The sequence below is a fragment of the Schistocerca piceifrons genome, chromosome 5, assembly GCF_021461385.2.
Source record: "Schistocerca piceifrons isolate TAMUIC-IGC-003096 chromosome 5, iqSchPice1.1, whole genome shotgun sequence".
In the NCBI taxonomy this organism is placed as follows: Eukaryota; Metazoa; Arthropoda; class Insecta; order Orthoptera; family Acrididae; genus Schistocerca; species Schistocerca piceifrons.
The window spans coordinates 626,820,916-626,839,876 of NC_060142.1; the positions used below are offsets into that span (position 1 = coordinate 626,820,916).

Here is an 18,961-nt window from a genome sequence, read left to right on the forward strand (position 1 = left end):
GCTCTTGCGCTGATTATGTTGGCTACACTGGTGCTAGTTCAACTGTAAACATTGCCACTCAGCTGTTTCAGCTGTCACTTCACACATGAAGCTATAGATGGCAAAGTTGTTCTCGAGCGTGATTGCTTGATGGGGGCGTTTACCTACATAAGTCCTTTGAGGGTCTTTTAGCGTTTTAAAACCCTAGACCATTCTGGCAATGGTCTAGGGTAATAGAAGAATTTCGGAAGAAAACGTCGTACCTTTAGATTACAAGTTTGAAACCGAAATAAAAAGAAACAGAGCTGGCGGCTGGTCAAGCAGGCCCTTCTGGGTCTGGAATTGCGCCCGTAACTCCGGGCAAAAGACCCGGGAGAATGGGCATTGCTGATGATAGCAGAGGTGTATCACAAGGTCGACCCGAAACTACAAGAGGTGGATTAAGAGTGTACAAAATAGTGGTATTGGGAGACGGGGGGGTTGGGAAATCAGGTAAATGTGAATATGTGCTCATCTGTGTCGTTCAGTTCATTCATGAAGCTGGCCGTATGATACTTTCACTGCTTTGTTTTTACAGCTCTAACCCTACAGTTCGTCAACCATAGGTTTTTGGATTATCACGACCCAACTATTGGTGAGTAAAAGATTTTTGGACTTATAACGAAGATGTGTTAATAATTCTTAGCGAGATTACTACAATACATGGGTAAAGTAAAATATACAAAGTTTAGTAAAACAACATTATCGTTTCAATTCAAGTTGATGAAAGCTCTCGTTATAAGTAGGGTATTAAAATAAAATTGTGTTCCTGTGTCTACTAACGTAGACATATTCAAATAAAATCATCTTCATAGTGGCCACTTATGTCATAAATGTTTTGACTGAAGGTGACATTTTTCCATTGAAGCAGTGATATGTAGTATTGTCTTGCATGGCATACTAAAAGTTTTGGATCAAGGCCGCAGTTAGTCACAGATTTTATTGATTGCCGAAAAGTGTTTGACTTGGTACCACACCTGCTTATAGTTAAAAGTATGATCATACAGGGTATCAAGTGAAATTTGTGACTGGATTGAGGACTTTTTGGTAGGGAGGACACAGCATATTATCTTGGATGGAGATTCATCGTCAGATGTAGCAGTAATTTCGGATCTGCCAGAGGAAAATGTGTTGGGACACTTACTGTTCACATTGTGTATTAATGACCTTACAGACAATATTAACAGTAACTTTGAGCTTTTTACAGGTGATGCAATTACGTATAATGAAGTACCATAGAAAGAATCTGCATCATACATTCAGTCAGATCTTGATAATATTTCAGAATGGTGCAAAGATTGGCATCTTGCTCCAAATGTTCAGAAACATTAAATTATGCATTTCTCAAAACGAAAAAACGTAGTAGCCTATGACTATAATATCAATGAGCCACTGTTGAAATTGGGTAGCTCATACAAATACCAGGGTGTAACGCTTTGTAGAGATGTGAAATGGAATAATCATATATGTTCAGTCATAGGTAAAGCAGGTGGTAGATTTCAGTTTATTGGTAGGATAGTGGGGAAGTGCAAGCAGTCTCCAAAGGAGATTGCTTACAAAATGCTTGTGCGATTTTTTTGCTAGAATATCGCTGTAGTGTCTGAGAACCGTACCAAATTGGACTATCACTGAATATTGAACACATACCGAGAAGGGCATTGTGAATGGTTACAGATTTGTTAGATCTGCGGAAGTCACAGAGATACTGAAGAAACTGAACTGGCATACATTTGAAGATAGATGCAAACTATCCGGAGAAAATCTACTAACGGTTTCAGAACTGGCTTTGAATGATGGCTCCATGAGTATTCTACAACCCCCTACTTATTGCTCACATGGGTATCATGTGGACAAGATAAGAATAATTACAGTATGCACAGAGGCATTCATTCATTCAATCAATCATTCTTCCCACGCTTCATATGTGAATGGAATGGGAAGAAATTGCAATAATTGGTACAATGGGATGTGTCCTCTGGCATGCTCTTCACCACTGTTTGCAGAATATAGACATAGATGTATATAAGACTTCTCCTCATCACAATAAGAAGAGGTCTTACAAAACATTGAAGTCTGTGTGGAAATATGTCGCTTTTGTCCAAATCACACACAAGACATCTTAAACATAGGGATTATTGTAACTGTAACAACAATTGGGCATTTAGGACCGTGATGCAGCTGACTTTGTGTAGGGCACACACAAAGGTTTTTTAGATTAGGTGGCTCTCCATCCAATCCAGATAATGTTAGCTGAAGGAAACCCAGAAGTATCAGTGTAAAATCAAAAGAATTGCCACCCGCAGGTGAGAGTATTAAAATCCTAGTGTAAACTGCCTAAGCATTTGCAACAAAGTGCAAGAGTTCAAAGCAATCATGAAAAGCAGTGAAGCTCTCATAATTCTAGGTACAGAAAAATGGTTGAAACCTGAAATTGATAGCAGTGAGATTTTTGGGGAATGTTTAAGTGTGTTTCGAAAAGCCAGGCAAATGGGAAATGGAGGTAGTGTATTTATCAAAGTAGATGAAAAACTCAGATCTACAGGGATAGAAATTGAAGTTCCGTGTGAGATTGTTTGGACACGAATCAGTATAAGGGGTGGGAATAAAATGATAGTTGGATCCTTCTGTTGCCCTTCAGACTCAGCTACATCTACATTGATACTCCGCAAGCCACCAACGGTGTGTGGCGGAGGTCACTTTATGTGCCAGTGTCATTACCTCCCTTCCCTGTTCCAGTCGCATATGGTTCGTGGGAAGGACGACTGCCGGAAAGCCTCCGTGCATGCTCAAATCTCTCTAATTTTTCATTCGTGATCTCCCCAGGAGGTATAAGTAAGGGAAAGCAATATTTCGATACCTCATCCAGAAACACACCCTCTCGAAACCTGGACAGCAAGCTACACCACAATGCAGAGCGTCTCTCTTGCAGAGTCTGCCACTTGAGTTTGCTAAACACCTCCGTAATGCTATCATGCTTACCAAATAACCCTGTGACGAAACGTGCCATTCCTCTTTGGATCTTCTCTATCTCCTCTGTCAACTTGACTTGGTATGGATCCCACACTGATGAGCAAAACTCATGTATAGGTCGAATGAGTGTTTTGTAAGCCACCTCCTTTGTTGATGGACTACATTTTCTAAGGACTCTCCCAATGAATCTCAACCTAGCACCTGCCTTACCAACAATTAATTTTATGTGATCATTCCACTTCAAATCATTCCGTACGCATACTCCCAGATATTTTACAGAAGTACTACTACCCGTGTTTGTTCCGCTATCATATAATCATACAATAAAGGATCCTTCTTTCTATGTATTCGCAATACATTACATTTGTCTATGTTAAGGGTCAGTTGCCACTCCCTGCACCAAGTGCCTATCCGCTGCAGATCTTCCTGCATTTCGCTACAATTTTCTAATGCTGCAACTTTTTGGTATACTACAGCATCATCCGTGAAAAGCCGCATGGAACTTCCGACACTATCTACTAGGTCATTTATATATATCGTGAAAAGCAATGGTCCCATAACACTCCCCTGTGGCAGGCCAGAGGTTACTTTAACGTCTGTAGACGTCTCTCCATTGAGAACAACATGCTGTGTTCTGTTTGCTTTTAAAAACTCCTCAATCCAGCCACACAGTTGGTCTGATATTCCATAGGCTCTTATTTTATCAGGCGACAGTGCGGAACTGTATAGAACGCCTTCCGGAAGTCAAGGAAAATGGCATCTACCTGGGAGCCTGTATCTAATATATGTCTCATGAACAATTAAAGCGAGTTGGGTCTCACACGATCGCTGTTTCTGGAATCCATGTTGATTCTTATAGAGTAGATTCTGGGTTTCCAGAAATGACATGATGCATGAGCAAAAAACATGTTCTAAAATTCTACAACAGATCGATGTCATAGATATAGGCCTATAGTTTTGCACATCTGTTCGACGATCCTTCTTGAAGACTGGGACTACCTGTGCTCTTTTGCAATCATTTGGAACCTTCCGTTCTTCTAGAGACTTGCAGTACACAGCTGTTAGAAGGGAGGCAAGTTCTTTCGCATACTCTGTGTAGAATCGGACTGGTATCCTGTCAGGTCCAGTGGACTTTCCTCTGTTGAGTGATTTCAGTTGCTTTTCTATTCCTTGGACACTTGTTTCAGTGTCAGCCATTTTTTCGTTCGTGCGAGGATTTAGAGAAGGAACTGCAGTGCGGTCTTCCTCTGTGAAACAGCTTTGGAAAAAGGCATTTAGTATTTCAGCTTTACATGTGTCATCCTCTGTTTCAATGCCATTATCATCCCAGAGTGTCTGGATATGCTGTTTCGATCCATTTACTGATTTAACATAAGACCAGAACTTCCTAGGATTTTCTGTCAAGTCGGTACATAGAATTTTACGTTCAAATTCGCTGAACGCTTCAAGCATAGCCCTTCTTACGGTAACTTTGACATCATTTAGCTTCTGTTTGTCTGAGAGGTTTTGGCTGCGTTTAAACTTGGAGTGAAGCTCTCTTTGCTTTCGCAGTAGTTTCCTAACTTTGTTGTTGAACCATGGTGGGTTTTCCCATCCCTCACAGTTTTACTCAGCACGTACCTGTCTAAAATGCATTTTACAATTGCCTTGAACTTTTTCCATAAACACTCAACATTGTCAGTGTCAGAACAGAAATTTTCATTTTGATCTGTTTGGTTGTCTGAAATTTGCCTCCTATTGCTCTTGCTAAACAGATAAACCTTCCTCCCTTTTTTTCTATTCCTATTTACTTCCATATTCAGGGATGCTGCAACAGCCTGTTCTGCAGTTACAGAGTCAAAAAGTTTGGGTCTGTTTATCAGTAGGTCTAAGATGTTACCTCCACGAGTCGGTTCTCTGTTTAATTGCTCGAGGTAATTTTCAGATAGTGCACTCGGTATAATGTCACTTGATGCTCTGTCCCTACCACCCGTCCTAAACATCTGAGTGTCCCAGTCTATATCTGGTAAATTAAAGTCTCCATGTAAGACTATAACATGGTGAGGAAATTTATGTGAAATGTATTCCAGATTTTCTTTCAGTTGTTCTGCCACTAATGCTGCTGAGTCAGGAGGTCGGTAAAAGGAACCAATTATTAACCTAGCTCGGTTGTTTAGCATAACCTCCACCCATAATAATTCACTGGAACTATCCATTTCTATTGCACTACAGGATAAACTACTATTAACAGCGACGAACACGCCACCACCAGTTGTATGCAATCTATCCTTTCTCAACACCGTCTGTGCCTTTGTAAAAATTTCGGCAGAATTTATCTCTGGCTTCAGCCAGCTTTCCATACCTATAACAATTTCAGCTTCGGTGCTTTCTATCAGCGCTTGAAGTTCCGGTACTTTACCAACGCAGTTTCGACAGTTTACAATTACAATACTGACTGCTGCTTGGTCCCTGCATGTCCTGACTTTTCCCCACACCCTTTAATGCTGTTGCCCTTTCTGTACTTGCCTGAGGCCATCTAACCTAAAAAACTGCCCAGTCCATGCCACACAACCCCTGCTACCCGTGTAGCCACCTGCTGTGTGTAGTGGACTCCTGACCTATCCAGTGGAACCCGAAACCCCACCACCCTATGGCGCAAGTCGAGGAATCTGCAGCCCACACAGTCGCAGAACCATCTCAGCCTCTGATTCAGACCCTCCACTCGGCTCTGTACCAGAGGTCCGCAGTCAGTCCTGTCGATGATGCTGCAGATGGTGAACTCTGCTTTCACCCCGCTAGTGAGACTGGGTAGTCTTCACCAAATCAGATAGCCGCCGGAAGCCAGAGAGGATTTCCTCTGATTCATAGTGAATTGCCCCCTCTGTTTATTGATTGGATAGCCACTGAATTGCTATTTATTTATTTAATGAGATGATAATAATAATTATTAAAAGGTGGCAATTTTATTTAAGCACCGTTTTTTACTCTTTCGATTGTTGTGAGTCAGCGATAGTGCAATGCTGCTCGCTTTGGAGAATACACATTTTATAAGAATTATTTGGTCCAGGAAACACTTTTGCGATCACAGTTGCGATTTAAACAGTATTTGCGTAATTGTACTGATTAAAAGTTATTGTTTCCGAAAGATGCAGGTTCGATTAAAGCTGTGTGCACTTTTGCGCATTTAATGAGAATATTCATAACGCGTCGCGTAACAAAAAGAAACATGCGAATCACAACCGCGATCAAACGAAGAAAATATATGATAACATAAATGTTCTTCGCTGTTATTCAGGACAGGCTCAGATTAGACCTTGCAATTTTTAGTTATAGGAAATCACAAGGCGTTACACCTTAGAGATATTTGTTTTGAATAAATTGTATTTACCTTCTCTCTCTCTCCTTTTTACAGCCTTTATACCTTCACATCGATTAAGGAACTTTTACTTCTCTACCGACCAGTACGAGAACAAAATTCAGACTCAACAAAATGTCTTACATTGAATTATTACATGCTTAACCCTTAACAATAATGTATAGTTTCGTAGTACAAACAATGCTAATTTATTCCATGCACTAGAAAGTCTTTGATACACATAGCACAAAAATGAAAATAATAAAATTATAATTACATTTTTAATATCATTAATACTTCTTTAAATCATGGAAATAAGGTTTGACATCATCGTAATATTAATTTTCATCATTGTAGCACTACAATAGCAACACACATCATTGGTGCCGAAATGAGCGACTACCTGCAGATGGGTGCACCCTGTACTCTTCATGGCGTAAGGACCCTTTCCACATCTGGAATGACTCCCCCCCCCACCTGTATGCACACGGAGTGCACATTGGTTTTCTTCCCCTCCCTTGCAGCCATATCCCTAAGGGGCCCCCTTACGCGCCTGTTGTTGGAGCTCCCAATTACCAGTAAGCCCACCCTCTGCGACCACCCGGATCTTGCAGACTGAGGGGCAACCTCTGGAACAGGACAAGCAGCCATATCCGACCGAAGATCAGTATCAGCGAGAGACAGAGCCTGAAACCTGTTTGTCAGACAAACTGGAGAGGCCTTCCATTCAGCCCTCCAGAATGTCTTTCGCCCTCTGCCACACCTCGAGATGACCTCCCACTCTACCATGGGTGAGGGGTCAGCCTCAATATGGGCAGTATCCTGGGCAGCCACAGCCGTAGTCCGATCGGGGGATGCATGGAATGAGCTGGCCGTCCCCGACAAACCCCCGTCCGGACCCCCACAGTGATGCCCACTGGCAACAGCCTCAAGCTGTGTGACTGAAGCCAACATTGCCTGAAGCTGGGAGCGAAGGGATGCCAACTCGGCCCACATCTGAACACAGCAGTCGCAGCCCCTATCCATGCTAAATACTGTTGTGCAAAGAATGTCTGAACTAATCTACAGAGAGCACAAACAATTCGACACAAAATGTAAATGGTTATTAAAATACAAGACTGCCTAGTAAATGCAGTAATGCTGCTACTTGTGCACTGCTGACACACTGCTCGACGGCAGAAGGCTAATTGTACTGTCAGTAACATACAAAGACTATTTGAAAGAAATAAACAAATGACAGACGACTACGCGACTTTACACATCACAGATGTTAAAATGCAAATCTGCCCCTGCTAATTACGAAACTGCACAATGATTTGATCGATTTAACTAAACAAGTGCGCTAAGAACACTCAAAAAAATTTTCAACTTGACTGCTACACTTATATGAACGCTAAATAAGCCACTTGCTGCTACTTGCACACTGCTGACACACTGCTGGGTGGCAGAAGGCTAACTGATGTAACCGAAAACATCAGAGGAAACCTCAGTTCACTTGTACGTAAGTTCCCCCGTCATACCGAAATCATCAGTGGAGACTTTAATCATCCAACAATTAAGTGGGAAAATTACAGTTTTGTTAGTGGTGGGTGTGATAAGACATCCTGTGAAACTTTATTAAATGTCTTCTCTAAAAATTACCCAGAACAGATAGCTAAGAAACCTACTCATGATGGAAATATATTGGATTTCATGGCAATAAATAGACCTGACCACATTGAGGACATGCACATCGAAATTGCTAAAAGCAGTAATGTCGTATCTCAGTGAGGAACTTGAAATTTTCAACGCAGGTCAGAAACATATAGAGGAACTCTGGCTCACGTTTAAAAGAATAATTGACCATGCACTGTATAGATATGTACCCAGTAGAACAGTTCATAATAGGAGGCAACCTCCATCGTATACAGTCACTGTAAAGAAGCTTCTGAGGAAACAGTCTATTGCATAATAGGTGTAAAACAAAGACTAGGGCTATAGATAGAGATGCTGAATAAAATAATGTTGTGTAAGGATAACTCCTATCCGCGCACTTCAGAAAAGCTAGTGATGGAGGTGAGGATCCAGGTGGCTTGGGTAGTGAAGCAGCTACTGAAATCAAAGGTGTTACGTTCAGCTGCATGTTGTACCACAGGATGTTCTACTTTGCTCTTGGCCACAGTTTGGCGTTAGGTGTTAATCCTGGTGGGCTACTGGTTGGTAGTCACACCAATGTAAAAAGCTGTGCAATGATTTCAGCAGAGCAGAACTGGTAGGGTAGGATAAACCTGAAACAGGACAGGAAGAGAAAGTGCTGGGTGGGTGGATCGGGCAGGTCCTGCACATGGGATATGATCCTTGTGTCAAGGGGGTTGGGTTTGGGAAGGGATAGGAATGGCCTAGGATGTTATGGAGGTTGAGTGAGTGCTGGAACAACAATTTAGGAGGAATGGGAAGGATCTTGGGTAGGGTTTCCCTCATTTCAGGACATGATGATAGACAATCAAAGCCCTGGTGAATGATATGGTTCAGTTCTTTCAGTCCAGGGTGGTATTCGGTAACAAAGGGGGCACTCCTTTGTGGCTGGTTCAAGGGAGTGGTGGGAGGATTGGGAGTTTGAGAGAAAATGGCACAGGTGTTGTGTTTGTCTGGGGGATAGTGCTTGTCTGTAAAGGCTTTGGTGAGACCCTCAGCATACTGGGCAAGCGAGTTCTTGTCACTGCAGACACGCTGTCCCTTGGTGGTCAGGCTGTATTGGGGGAATGTTTTTGTTTGAAAGGGATGACAGCTGTCAAAATGTAGGTACTGTTGCTGGTTGATGGGTTTACAGTGGACAGAGATGGAGATGAAGTCTTCAGAGAGGAGAAGGTCAACATCTAGGTTGGTGGCAGACTGGGTTGAGGAGGACCAGGTAAAGCAGATAGGAGAGAAGTTGTTGGAGTTCTAATGGAACACAGAGTGAATTGTTATGAATCCACGTGACTACCTGGTGGAAGGTCTCCGTCAGTTATCTGACTTGTCCACCTATAAACTCTGCCCAAGTGATCCCAACCAAGAAGTCCAACACAACCTCTGGTCCCTGTTTACAGCCATAGGCCTTTCATAGAACCTCTCCTCAGAATCTCTCCCATAAACCCTGGCTTCCTGGTGATGGTGTATCTGCTGTGACAAAAACTCCGTTGCTCAGAATGCTGTGAGGGTCTTCCCAAAGGTTCCACAGACATACACTGACCCCCAGACCTACTCTGCAAGCAGATCTCCTGTGCCATTTCTCCTCATACCCCCAATCCTCCCACCACCACCTAGAATCAGCCACAAAGGAGTACCCCTTTGTCACCTAGTACCATCCCATACTGGAACAACTGAAACACATCCTTTGCCAGAGCTTTGATTACTTGTCATCATGCCCTGAAATGAGGGACATTCTACCGAAGATCCTTAACACCCCACCTAAGTGGTGTTCTGTCAACCAACCAACCATCGCAACATTCTAGTCCATCCCTATGGCACTCCCAGTCCCCACGCCTTGCCCCAAGGAAATCCCAGTCACAAGACGTACCCAATTCACCCATCTAGCACTTCCTATTCTATTCCTGTCGTTGGCTTATCCCGCCCCATCAGAGGTCAGGCCACCCATGAAAGCAGCCATGTCATTTACCAGCTCTGCTCCTATCAGTGAACAGCTTTTTACATTGATATGAATTTGGATGGATTCCATTCAGATCTGCGGGCGGGGACTACTCAGGAGGACATTGTTATCAGGAGAAGAGAAACTGGCTTTCTACGGATTGGAGCATAAAATTTCAGATCTCTTAATCAGGGAGGTAGGTTAGAAAATTTAAAAAGGGAAATGGATAGGTTAAAGTTAGATTTAGTGGGAATTAGTTAAGTTCGGTGACAGGAGGAACAAGATTTCTGGTCAGGTGACTACAGAGTTATAAACACAAAATCAAATAGGGGTAATGTAGGAGTAGGTTTAGTAATGAATAAAACAATAGGAGCGTGGGTAACGCATTATTGATGCCAAGATAGACATGAAGCCCACACCTACCATGGTAGTAAAAGCTTATATGCCAACTAGCTCCGCAGACAATGGAGAGATTGAAGAAATGTATGATGAGATAAAAGAAATTACTCAAATAGTGAAGGAATATGAAAATGTAATAGTCATGGTGGACTGGAATTTGATAGTAGGAAAAGGAAGAGAAGTAAAAGTTGTAAGTGAATATGGAATGGGGATAAGGAATGAAAGAGGAAGCCACCTGATAGAATTTTGCACAGAGCATAACTTAATCATAGCTAACACTTGATTTAAAAATCATGAAAGAAGGCTGTATATGTGGAAGGGGCCTGGAGACACTGGAACATTTCAGATAGATTATATTGTCATGTAGAAAGTGTAATTAGATGAATGACAAACACTGTCACTTAATGAAGGTTTATTCAGCACTTGCACGTACAAGAGTGCGGAGCAAACTGCCTCCGGACAGAACACATATGGTATATATACAGTTACAGAACATTCCAGTACAATGATTCTTGACATTTGTGGATACTTCTAGAATGTGCTCAAACAAAATACAGAAATTAAAATTTTACAGTTCAGGTGAGTTTTGAACTCACGACCCTCCATTAAACAGTCTAGTATCATAACCACTACACCATAGTAACTGTGCTACTCAGCTTCTGCTGTGACATTCCTCCCTCCTTAAGAGAACAACGTCTCGGTGCTACGTCGTCCTAGTCCGGGAACGAGTCATCGGTCCTGCATACTCAGACTCCTGATGACTGATGTTTACCCTGGCGGTTATCTTCTTAGAACTGCCTTTGCCACTACGCTCTTTGTCACCTTTCCGCTTGTTGCCTGTCACTGGAGCTTCGAATTTACCCTGGGTTACATAATCCTTATAGGGCTTATTCGACAGATGTGGACGGTATCTCTGATCTTTCATCGTCTTGTGTTAGGGTCAAAATCTTCAACTTCATAAGTAACATCAGACAACTGTCTTACAACCTTATAAGGTCCAAAGTAGCGCCTGAGGAGCTTCTCGGAGAGACCAACCTTCCGAACAGGAGTGAAGATCCAGACGAGGTCACTAGCTGGTAGACAACAGTGCAGTGGCTTGCGTCGTACCTTCGGCGATTGTGTTCTTGAATCTGCAGCGTGAGGAGTCGAGCTAACTGCTGAGCTTCCTCAGCTCTGATTAACACCTTGCCAATGTAATTGTCGTCCACGTCATCAGGATTTAACGGAAACACAGTGTCCATCATCGGTGGTGTTGTAGGCAAACGTAACTAAAGGTAGCAACTCATCCCAATTGCTCTGCTGAGCATTGATGAACATTGATAACATGTCAACCAAGGTCTTATTGAGGCGTTCAGTAAGCGCATTAGTTTTGCAGATGGCAGGCAGTTGTCGTGTGATGAGTAATGTTGCACCGGTGGTTTATCTCTGTCATGAGATTTGATTGAAAAACTTTTCCTCGATCCATAATTAATGACCTTGGGGCACCATGTTTTAATACAATATCTTCCATGATGAATTTGGCTACCACAGATACTTTGGCTGTTTCCATGGCTTTTGTAATGGCATAGCATGTCAGATAATCAGTGCAAACAATAATTCATCTATTGCCACTAGCAGACGCTGGAAATCGTCCAAGGAGGTCTATCCCAACAGGCTGGAAAGGTGTTTCGGCTGGTGGAATTGGGAACATCTAAGCGCATGTGTTTAGCAATCACTGGTAGCCATCTCTTTTCAAATGGATCAAAGTTTATCTTGCAAAGTAATCCATTAACTACCTTAAATTGTCCTTTCATGTCCTCTGACTGATTTAAGGCAAGCATAATTTGAGATATCTTGGCATCCTTCTTCTGCTCAGCAGAGATATCCTGGAGTGCAGTGAGACAGTCGCTATCTTCATCAAAGTCTTGATGATATTGCACAGGGTTTCTTGGGAGACAGTCGGCATCTTACTGTTTTCTTCCACTTTTGTACACTATGGTAATGTCATACTCTTGAAGATGTAGTGCTCATCTGGCAAGCCATCCTGTTGAATCCTTAAGACCTGTCAACCAACAGAGTGAGTGATGGTCTGTAACAACTGTGACTGGCCTTCCATAGAGATACTGTCGAAATTGACACATGGCCCAGATCACAGCAAGACATTCTGTTTCTGTAGATGAATAGTTTCTCGTGGCTTTTGTAAGTGTCCTAGAAGCATAGGCTATAACCTTCTCTTTTCCATCCGAAATTTGTACCAGAACAGCACTGCCCCATACCCGCTGGCATCTGTGTGTAGTTCTGTAGATTCTCTCTCATCATACAGACCAAGTACAGGGTCAGTCGTTAGAGCTTTTCACATCACATCAAAACAATCTTGTTGAGCACTACCCCAGATAAATTTAGCATCGGCTGTTAACAATTCTTGGAGTGACCTGGCTTTGATACAAAACTCTTTGATAAAATGATAATAATAAGAACATAATCTGAAGAAGCTTCTCACATCTCTAATACTTTTAGGAATAGAAAATTCCGTTATAGATCTCACCTTTTCTGGGTCTGGCCACACACCTTCGTTTGACAAGAGTTATCCAAGTATTTTGATTTCTTTTGCTCCAGAGAGACTTTCTTGGATTAAGTTTCAGTCTGCCTTGTTGGAGACACTTAAGAATGGCTCTCAGTCTTTTTGTGTGTTCATCAAATGCCTCTGAGAAAACTATAATGTCTTCTAAATAACAAAGACACATGGTCCACTTCAGGTGATTCAGAAGATTATCCATCATCCATTCAGAAGTTGGTGGTGCGTTACACAAACCAAATGGAATTACCTTTAACTCATACAATCCCCCAGGGTGATGAATGCAGTTTTCTCACGATCGGTCTCATCTACTTCGATTTGCCAGTATCCCAAGTACATGTCCATGGTTCAGAAAAACTTAGCCCCCTTCAGACAATCTAGTGTATTGTCAATTCATAGCAGAGGATAAACGTCCTTTTTAGTTATCTCATTAAGCTTCCTATAATCAAAACAAAAGCACCAGCTGCCATCCTTCTTCCTGACAAGAACCATTGGTGATGACCATGGGCTCTGCAAAGGCTGAATGATGTCATTCTTCATCATTTTCTCTATCTCATCGTGAATTATTCAACGTTCCGTTGCTGACATACCATATGCTCTCTGGCTTATTGGTTGATGGTCTCCAGTGCTAATCCGGTGCTTCAATTTGATTTGTCTAATATGATCTTCACTTGTGGATTCAAGCATTCAGAGAACTCTTGAAGAATGGCAAGTAGCATCTTCTGTTGTTCCTTAGTGAGATCTGGTGACAGTCGAGCTAGAAGATCTTGTCTCATAGTAGTAGTGCTAATTTTGCCCACAGACTCGGCATGGGAGGATTCTATGATGCTCAGCTGTTCTGCAATTAACAGGTCAGTGTTTCCTATGCACATGCGTCTTGGAAGGACCTGCGGTTCTCGGCGACAGTTAACTATCAACAATTCACCGAATCCATTCTTAAATGAGACCACAGAGGTCGTGATGACCAAGTTATTCTTCAGTTATATGCTTCTCTTACATTCCACTACAAGGTCCATGGCTTGATGCATGACATGACTTATGACAGTTACCTTTCTAGCGCTGACTGCAGGAATGATCACTTCATCCAGCACACAGCCTCCACACCCTCGAATGCCCATCTTCCTGCCCACAGTACTGGGACAGCGTTGTTAGAGAGGCCATCGAAATTCGCACCAATGATGACCTCATAAACCGTGACTGTGGCTATAATCTTAGCAAGGCTTGGGAACCAGCGATCGGGTTAATCAAGAGTAAATCGAGCAGACGTATAGTTGTGACGACCACGGCGGACAGAGCCATCACACCGACGTCATCTCAGACGCCGTCGCAATCTGTTCCACCGCGCGACCGTGGCGCTGGGCGCTGACGGCGGAGGGAGCGCGCCGCGGGCGGAGGGTATTTAAATCGGCCGCCGCCGCGACCGAACCCAGTTCCCTCTGAGCAGCCATAGCGTACGGATCTCCGTGCCGGCACGTTCACAGGAGCTCAGTCCGTCAGTTCAGCTGATGATGGCGACATGTTTGATCGCCGAAATATTGTGCCCGTTGGACACTATAGACCGGCAGCATACCCGTGGATATTTTGGAGATAGATACTGCCTACAGGAAAATTGGAGACCTTTGGAGAAAAGAGGACCACCTGTATTAATGTCAAGAGCTCAGATGGAGAACCAGTTCTAAGCAAAGAAGGGAAAGCAGAAAGGTGGAGGGAGTATATAGAGGGTATATACAAGGGCGATGTTCTTAAGGATAATATTATAGAAATGGAAGAGAATGTAGATGAAGATGAAATGGGAGTTATGATACTGCGTGAAGGGTTTGACAGAGCACTGACAGACCTAAGTTGAAACAAGGCCCCAGGACTAGACAACATTCCATTTGAGCTACTGATAGCCTTGGGAGAGCCAGCCCTGACAAGACTCTACCATCTGGTGAGCAAGATGTATAGTATAGGCGAAATACCCTCAGACTTCAAGAAGAATATAATAATTCCAATCCCAAAGAAAGGAGGTGTTGACAGGTGTGAAAATTACTGAACCATCAGTTTAATAAGTCACAGCTGCAAAATACTAACACAAATTCTTTACAGACGAATGGAAAAACTATTAGAAGCCAACTTCAGGGAGGATCAGTTTGGATTCTGTAGAAACGTTGGAACACGTCAGGCAATACTGACCCTATGACTTAAGTTAGAAGATAGATTAAGAAAAGGCAAACCTACGTTTCTAGCATTTGTAAACTTAGAGAAGGCTTTTGACAAGGTTGTGTGGAATACTCTTTTTCAAATTCTGAAAGTGGCAGGGATCAAATACAGGGAGTGAAACGCTATTTACAATTTGTACAGAAACTAGATGGCAGTTACAAGAGTTGAGGGACATGAAAGGGAAGCTGTGGTTGGGAAGGAAGTGAGACAGGGTTGTTGCCTGTCCCCGATGTTATTCAATCTGTGTATTGAACAAGCAGTAAAGGAAAAAAAAATGGAGTAGGAATTAAAATCCAGGGAGAAGAAATAAAAACTTTGATATTTGCTGATGATATTGTAATTCTGTCAGAGACAGCAAAGGACCTGGAAGAGCAGTTGAACGGAATGGACAGTGTCTTGAAAGGAGGATACAAGATTAACATCAACAAAAGTAAACGGAGGATAATGGAATATAGTCTAATTAAATCAGACCGAGCAGGGTGGTGCAGTGGTTAGCACACTAGACTCTCATTTGGGAGGACGACGGTTCAAATCCGTCTCCGGCCATCCTGATTTAGGTTTTCTGTGATTTCCGTAAATCATTTCAGGCAAATGCTGGGATGGTTCCTTTGAAAGGGCATGGCTGATTTCCTTCCCAGTCCTTCCCTTATCGGAGCTTGTGCTCTGTCTCTAATGACCTCGTTGTCGATGGGACATTAAGCACTAATCTCCTCTTCCTGCGATAAAATCAGGTGATGCTGAGGGAATTTGATTAGGAAATGAGACACTTAAAGTAGTATATGACTTCTGCTATTTGGGGAGCAAAATAGGACAATAACTAGTTTAGACAAGAAGAGAATAGAAGCTTTCAAAATGTGGGGCTACAAAAAAATGCTGAAGATTAGATGGGTAGATCACATAAGTAATGAGGAGGTACTGAATAGAATTGGGGAGAAGAGGAATTTGTGGCACGACTTGACTAGAAGAAGGGATCGATTGGTAGGACATGTTCTGGGTCATCAAGGGCTCACCAATTTAGTATTGGAGGGCAGCGTGGAGGGTAAAAATCATAGAGGCAGACCAAGAGATGAATAAACTAAGCGGATCCGAAGGATGTAAGTTGCAACAGCTTCTTGGAGATGAAGAAGCTTGTGCAGGATAGAGTTGCGTGGAGGGCTGCATCAGACCAGTCTCTGGACTGAAGACCACAACACACACACACACACACACACACACACACACACACACACACACACACACACACGAATACCGACCAGCTGTCTACCAGGACGAATGCCCACTGCCCAACTGTGACCAAGTGCAAAGCAGACCATCCTGTGTCACAGCTTGCAGCTGAACCATAACATCCTTGACTTCGGTGGCTTCTTCAGTACTCATGTTGTCTGTATCCTCCCATGCACCACAAGCTTTTCTGAACTGCATGGATGGGAGATATCCCTACAACACTTTCTCCACTCACATAGTTATTGCGGCCTCAACCTACAGCAACATCCTGTTCCCACACCCCCACCCAGCAGTTCCCAACCCCTTCATCCCATTCTCATCTCCTGCACTGTTTGTTTGCCACCCTCTTCTAATGCACATACTCATCTTTCCCTGCTGCTTTCCTTTTTTGTTCTATTTTCCCCACCTCTCTAACCCGCAACCTCCCGAAGCAGTACCTGTTGACAGTCTAGCCCCTGCACAATCCTCCCCTTCACTGCCCCTTCCAGATTGCTGCTACCACTCCATGTGATAGTTGCATTTTGGTCCAAGCTGCTGGAGTTGGTGGTCATGTGTGCATGACGTGTGATTACTTGTGTGAAAGAATGGTGTGTATCTCTCTTTCTCTGATGAAAGCTATGACTGAAAGCTTATGTGTAAGTGTCTTTTAATTGTGCCTTTCTGAAACATTGCGTGTTATCTTTATGGTAAGTAGCAATCTATCTTTTCCTACATTGTTGATATTATTCCTACCTGGAGCTTCGATTTTTTGATTATATAACTTTATTTTTTTGAGTTAATAATTAATACTTTGATTACCTATCATAAGTATACTATGTGAGTAATACTCCTATGAAACTGAAGCCAGTGTCTTACTAATTAGCATATAAATGCCCAGTATGTAGCCATACTGACGAGCAATTTATGTAACCGAACTCTGTCCACAACATTCAGATAAAATTACGCAAATGATCTGCTGAACATGTAATTAACATTTTATTTTTATTGCTTGTTTTTGGACTTCATTCACCTTGCCTTGCTTATCAAGCTTAATGAGCTGTCTCCTGACATCATGCAAGGTGAGGGGATGAGTCACCCGGATTGTGCTTTTTGTCTCCTGTTTGTAGCTTGATATTTACCTGTTTACAATGATTTTTTCAAATAATATAATTACTGATAAATTTAAAAAGTGACTCCCTGTACTGGAGCTTTACGAGAGCACTACTACTTGCCATGAAGCTACAATAATTTTTCAATCCTTAAATCTGCATATTCAGTATGACGAGTGGTGAATGAGATGTTCCTAACTTCTTGGATTTTCGTTAGATGGGAGCTTGGTGGATACCTTTGCACCAGAACAAAACCTTAGAGAAAGGGACGAAGTCTACATGACTTTTTTATCGTGATTGTATAGATCGCAGTTCAGCTGAAAGTGACTTTTGTCAGCAATTAGGTTAAAATGTTATAATTACATTATAAGTGCAAGAAAATGTTAATTGTTCATTGTTTTGCAGAAGATGCATACCAACAACAAGCTGTAATTGATGGTGAAGCATCACAACTGGATATACTGGATACTGCGGGCCAGGTAATAGGATGTTTTTACTACTAGTGCCCTATTTTTTATGAGAATTATCAGATGAAATAATATTAGATAGAGATAACCCCTTTTATTTCATGTTCCTTCAGACTGTATTGTTTCACTTTCATATAAGATTAAACAATGGAAAGTCCAGTATAGAATATTACACTATTATAAAAAGGATAGATTTCACTCACTATACAGCGGAGATGTTGAGTTGTAGACAGGCACAACAAAAAGATTACTAAAAAAGTAACCTTTCAGCCAGAAGACCTTCTGAAATAGACAACATACACACTAACACATTCATGTAAATGCAACTCGCACACATAACCATTGTCTCTGGCTGCTGAGGCCAGAGCCCTTGGCAGCCAGAGATAGTGATCATGTGTTTGAGGGTTGCATTTGCATGAGTGTAAATGTGTGTGCATGTGTTTTTTTAAAAAAAAAAAAAAAAAAAACAAGGACTTCTGGCTGAAAGCTTAATGTTCAGTAGTCTTTTTGTTGTGCCTGTCTGTGACTTTCATTTAAGATTTTAAGACAAGTTGTTCCATTTCATTCTTAGACTCTCACAATATTCCATTTGAATGATAGCCCATAAATCTATGTTTGTCATTAAAAGTTGTCAAAGTATTTCAATGAGAAATCTGCTCCTTCACCAAAGAAGACGAAGTAAATATTCCCGAATTCCAATCAAGAACAACTGCAAAGATGAGAAACATAGAAGTAGATATCCTCGGTCTAGCAAAGCAGCTTAAATAACTTAATAAAGGCAGTGCTTCTGGTCCAGATGGTATACCAATCAGGTTCCTTTCAGAGTATGCAGATGCAATAGCTTGCTTGTGACAAGCTCAGCGATGTTGCAGTCTCCACTACGCCTCATAAGAGCCTCAATATGGTTCAGGGACATATTTTTCATCATGACCTGTTGTTGCAGTCTGACGACGAGCTTTGTGCAGATCTGGAACACCGCGGTGTCCACTTTGTATGACGTGTCTTCAGGGAACCTAAAGATAGTAGGGTCTCCACCGGCACCTTCATCTTGGCTTTCGAGGGAGACACCCTGCCTGAGAAGGCCAAGGTGATGATATA

The 18,961-nt window shown here is 42.3% G+C and overlaps 1 protein-coding gene across 1 annotated transcript in view; it reads left to right on the plus strand.

Annotated features, from left to right (window-relative positions):
* The first annotated feature begins 90 nt into the window (after window positions 1-90).
* Window positions 91-18,961, plus strand: part of LOC124797947 (GTP-binding protein Rit2) — a 104,838-nt gene continuing 85,967 nt past the window's right edge. The window contains exons 1-3 of the mRNA XM_047261091.1: window positions 91-471; window positions 557-613; window positions 17,802-17,875. Of these exons, the coding sequence (XP_047117047.1) occupies window positions 357-471; window positions 557-613; window positions 17,802-17,875 (246 nt within the window). The 5' untranslated portion in view covers window positions 91-356. The remainder of the gene's footprint in view (window positions 472-556; window positions 614-17,801; window positions 17,876-18,961) is intronic.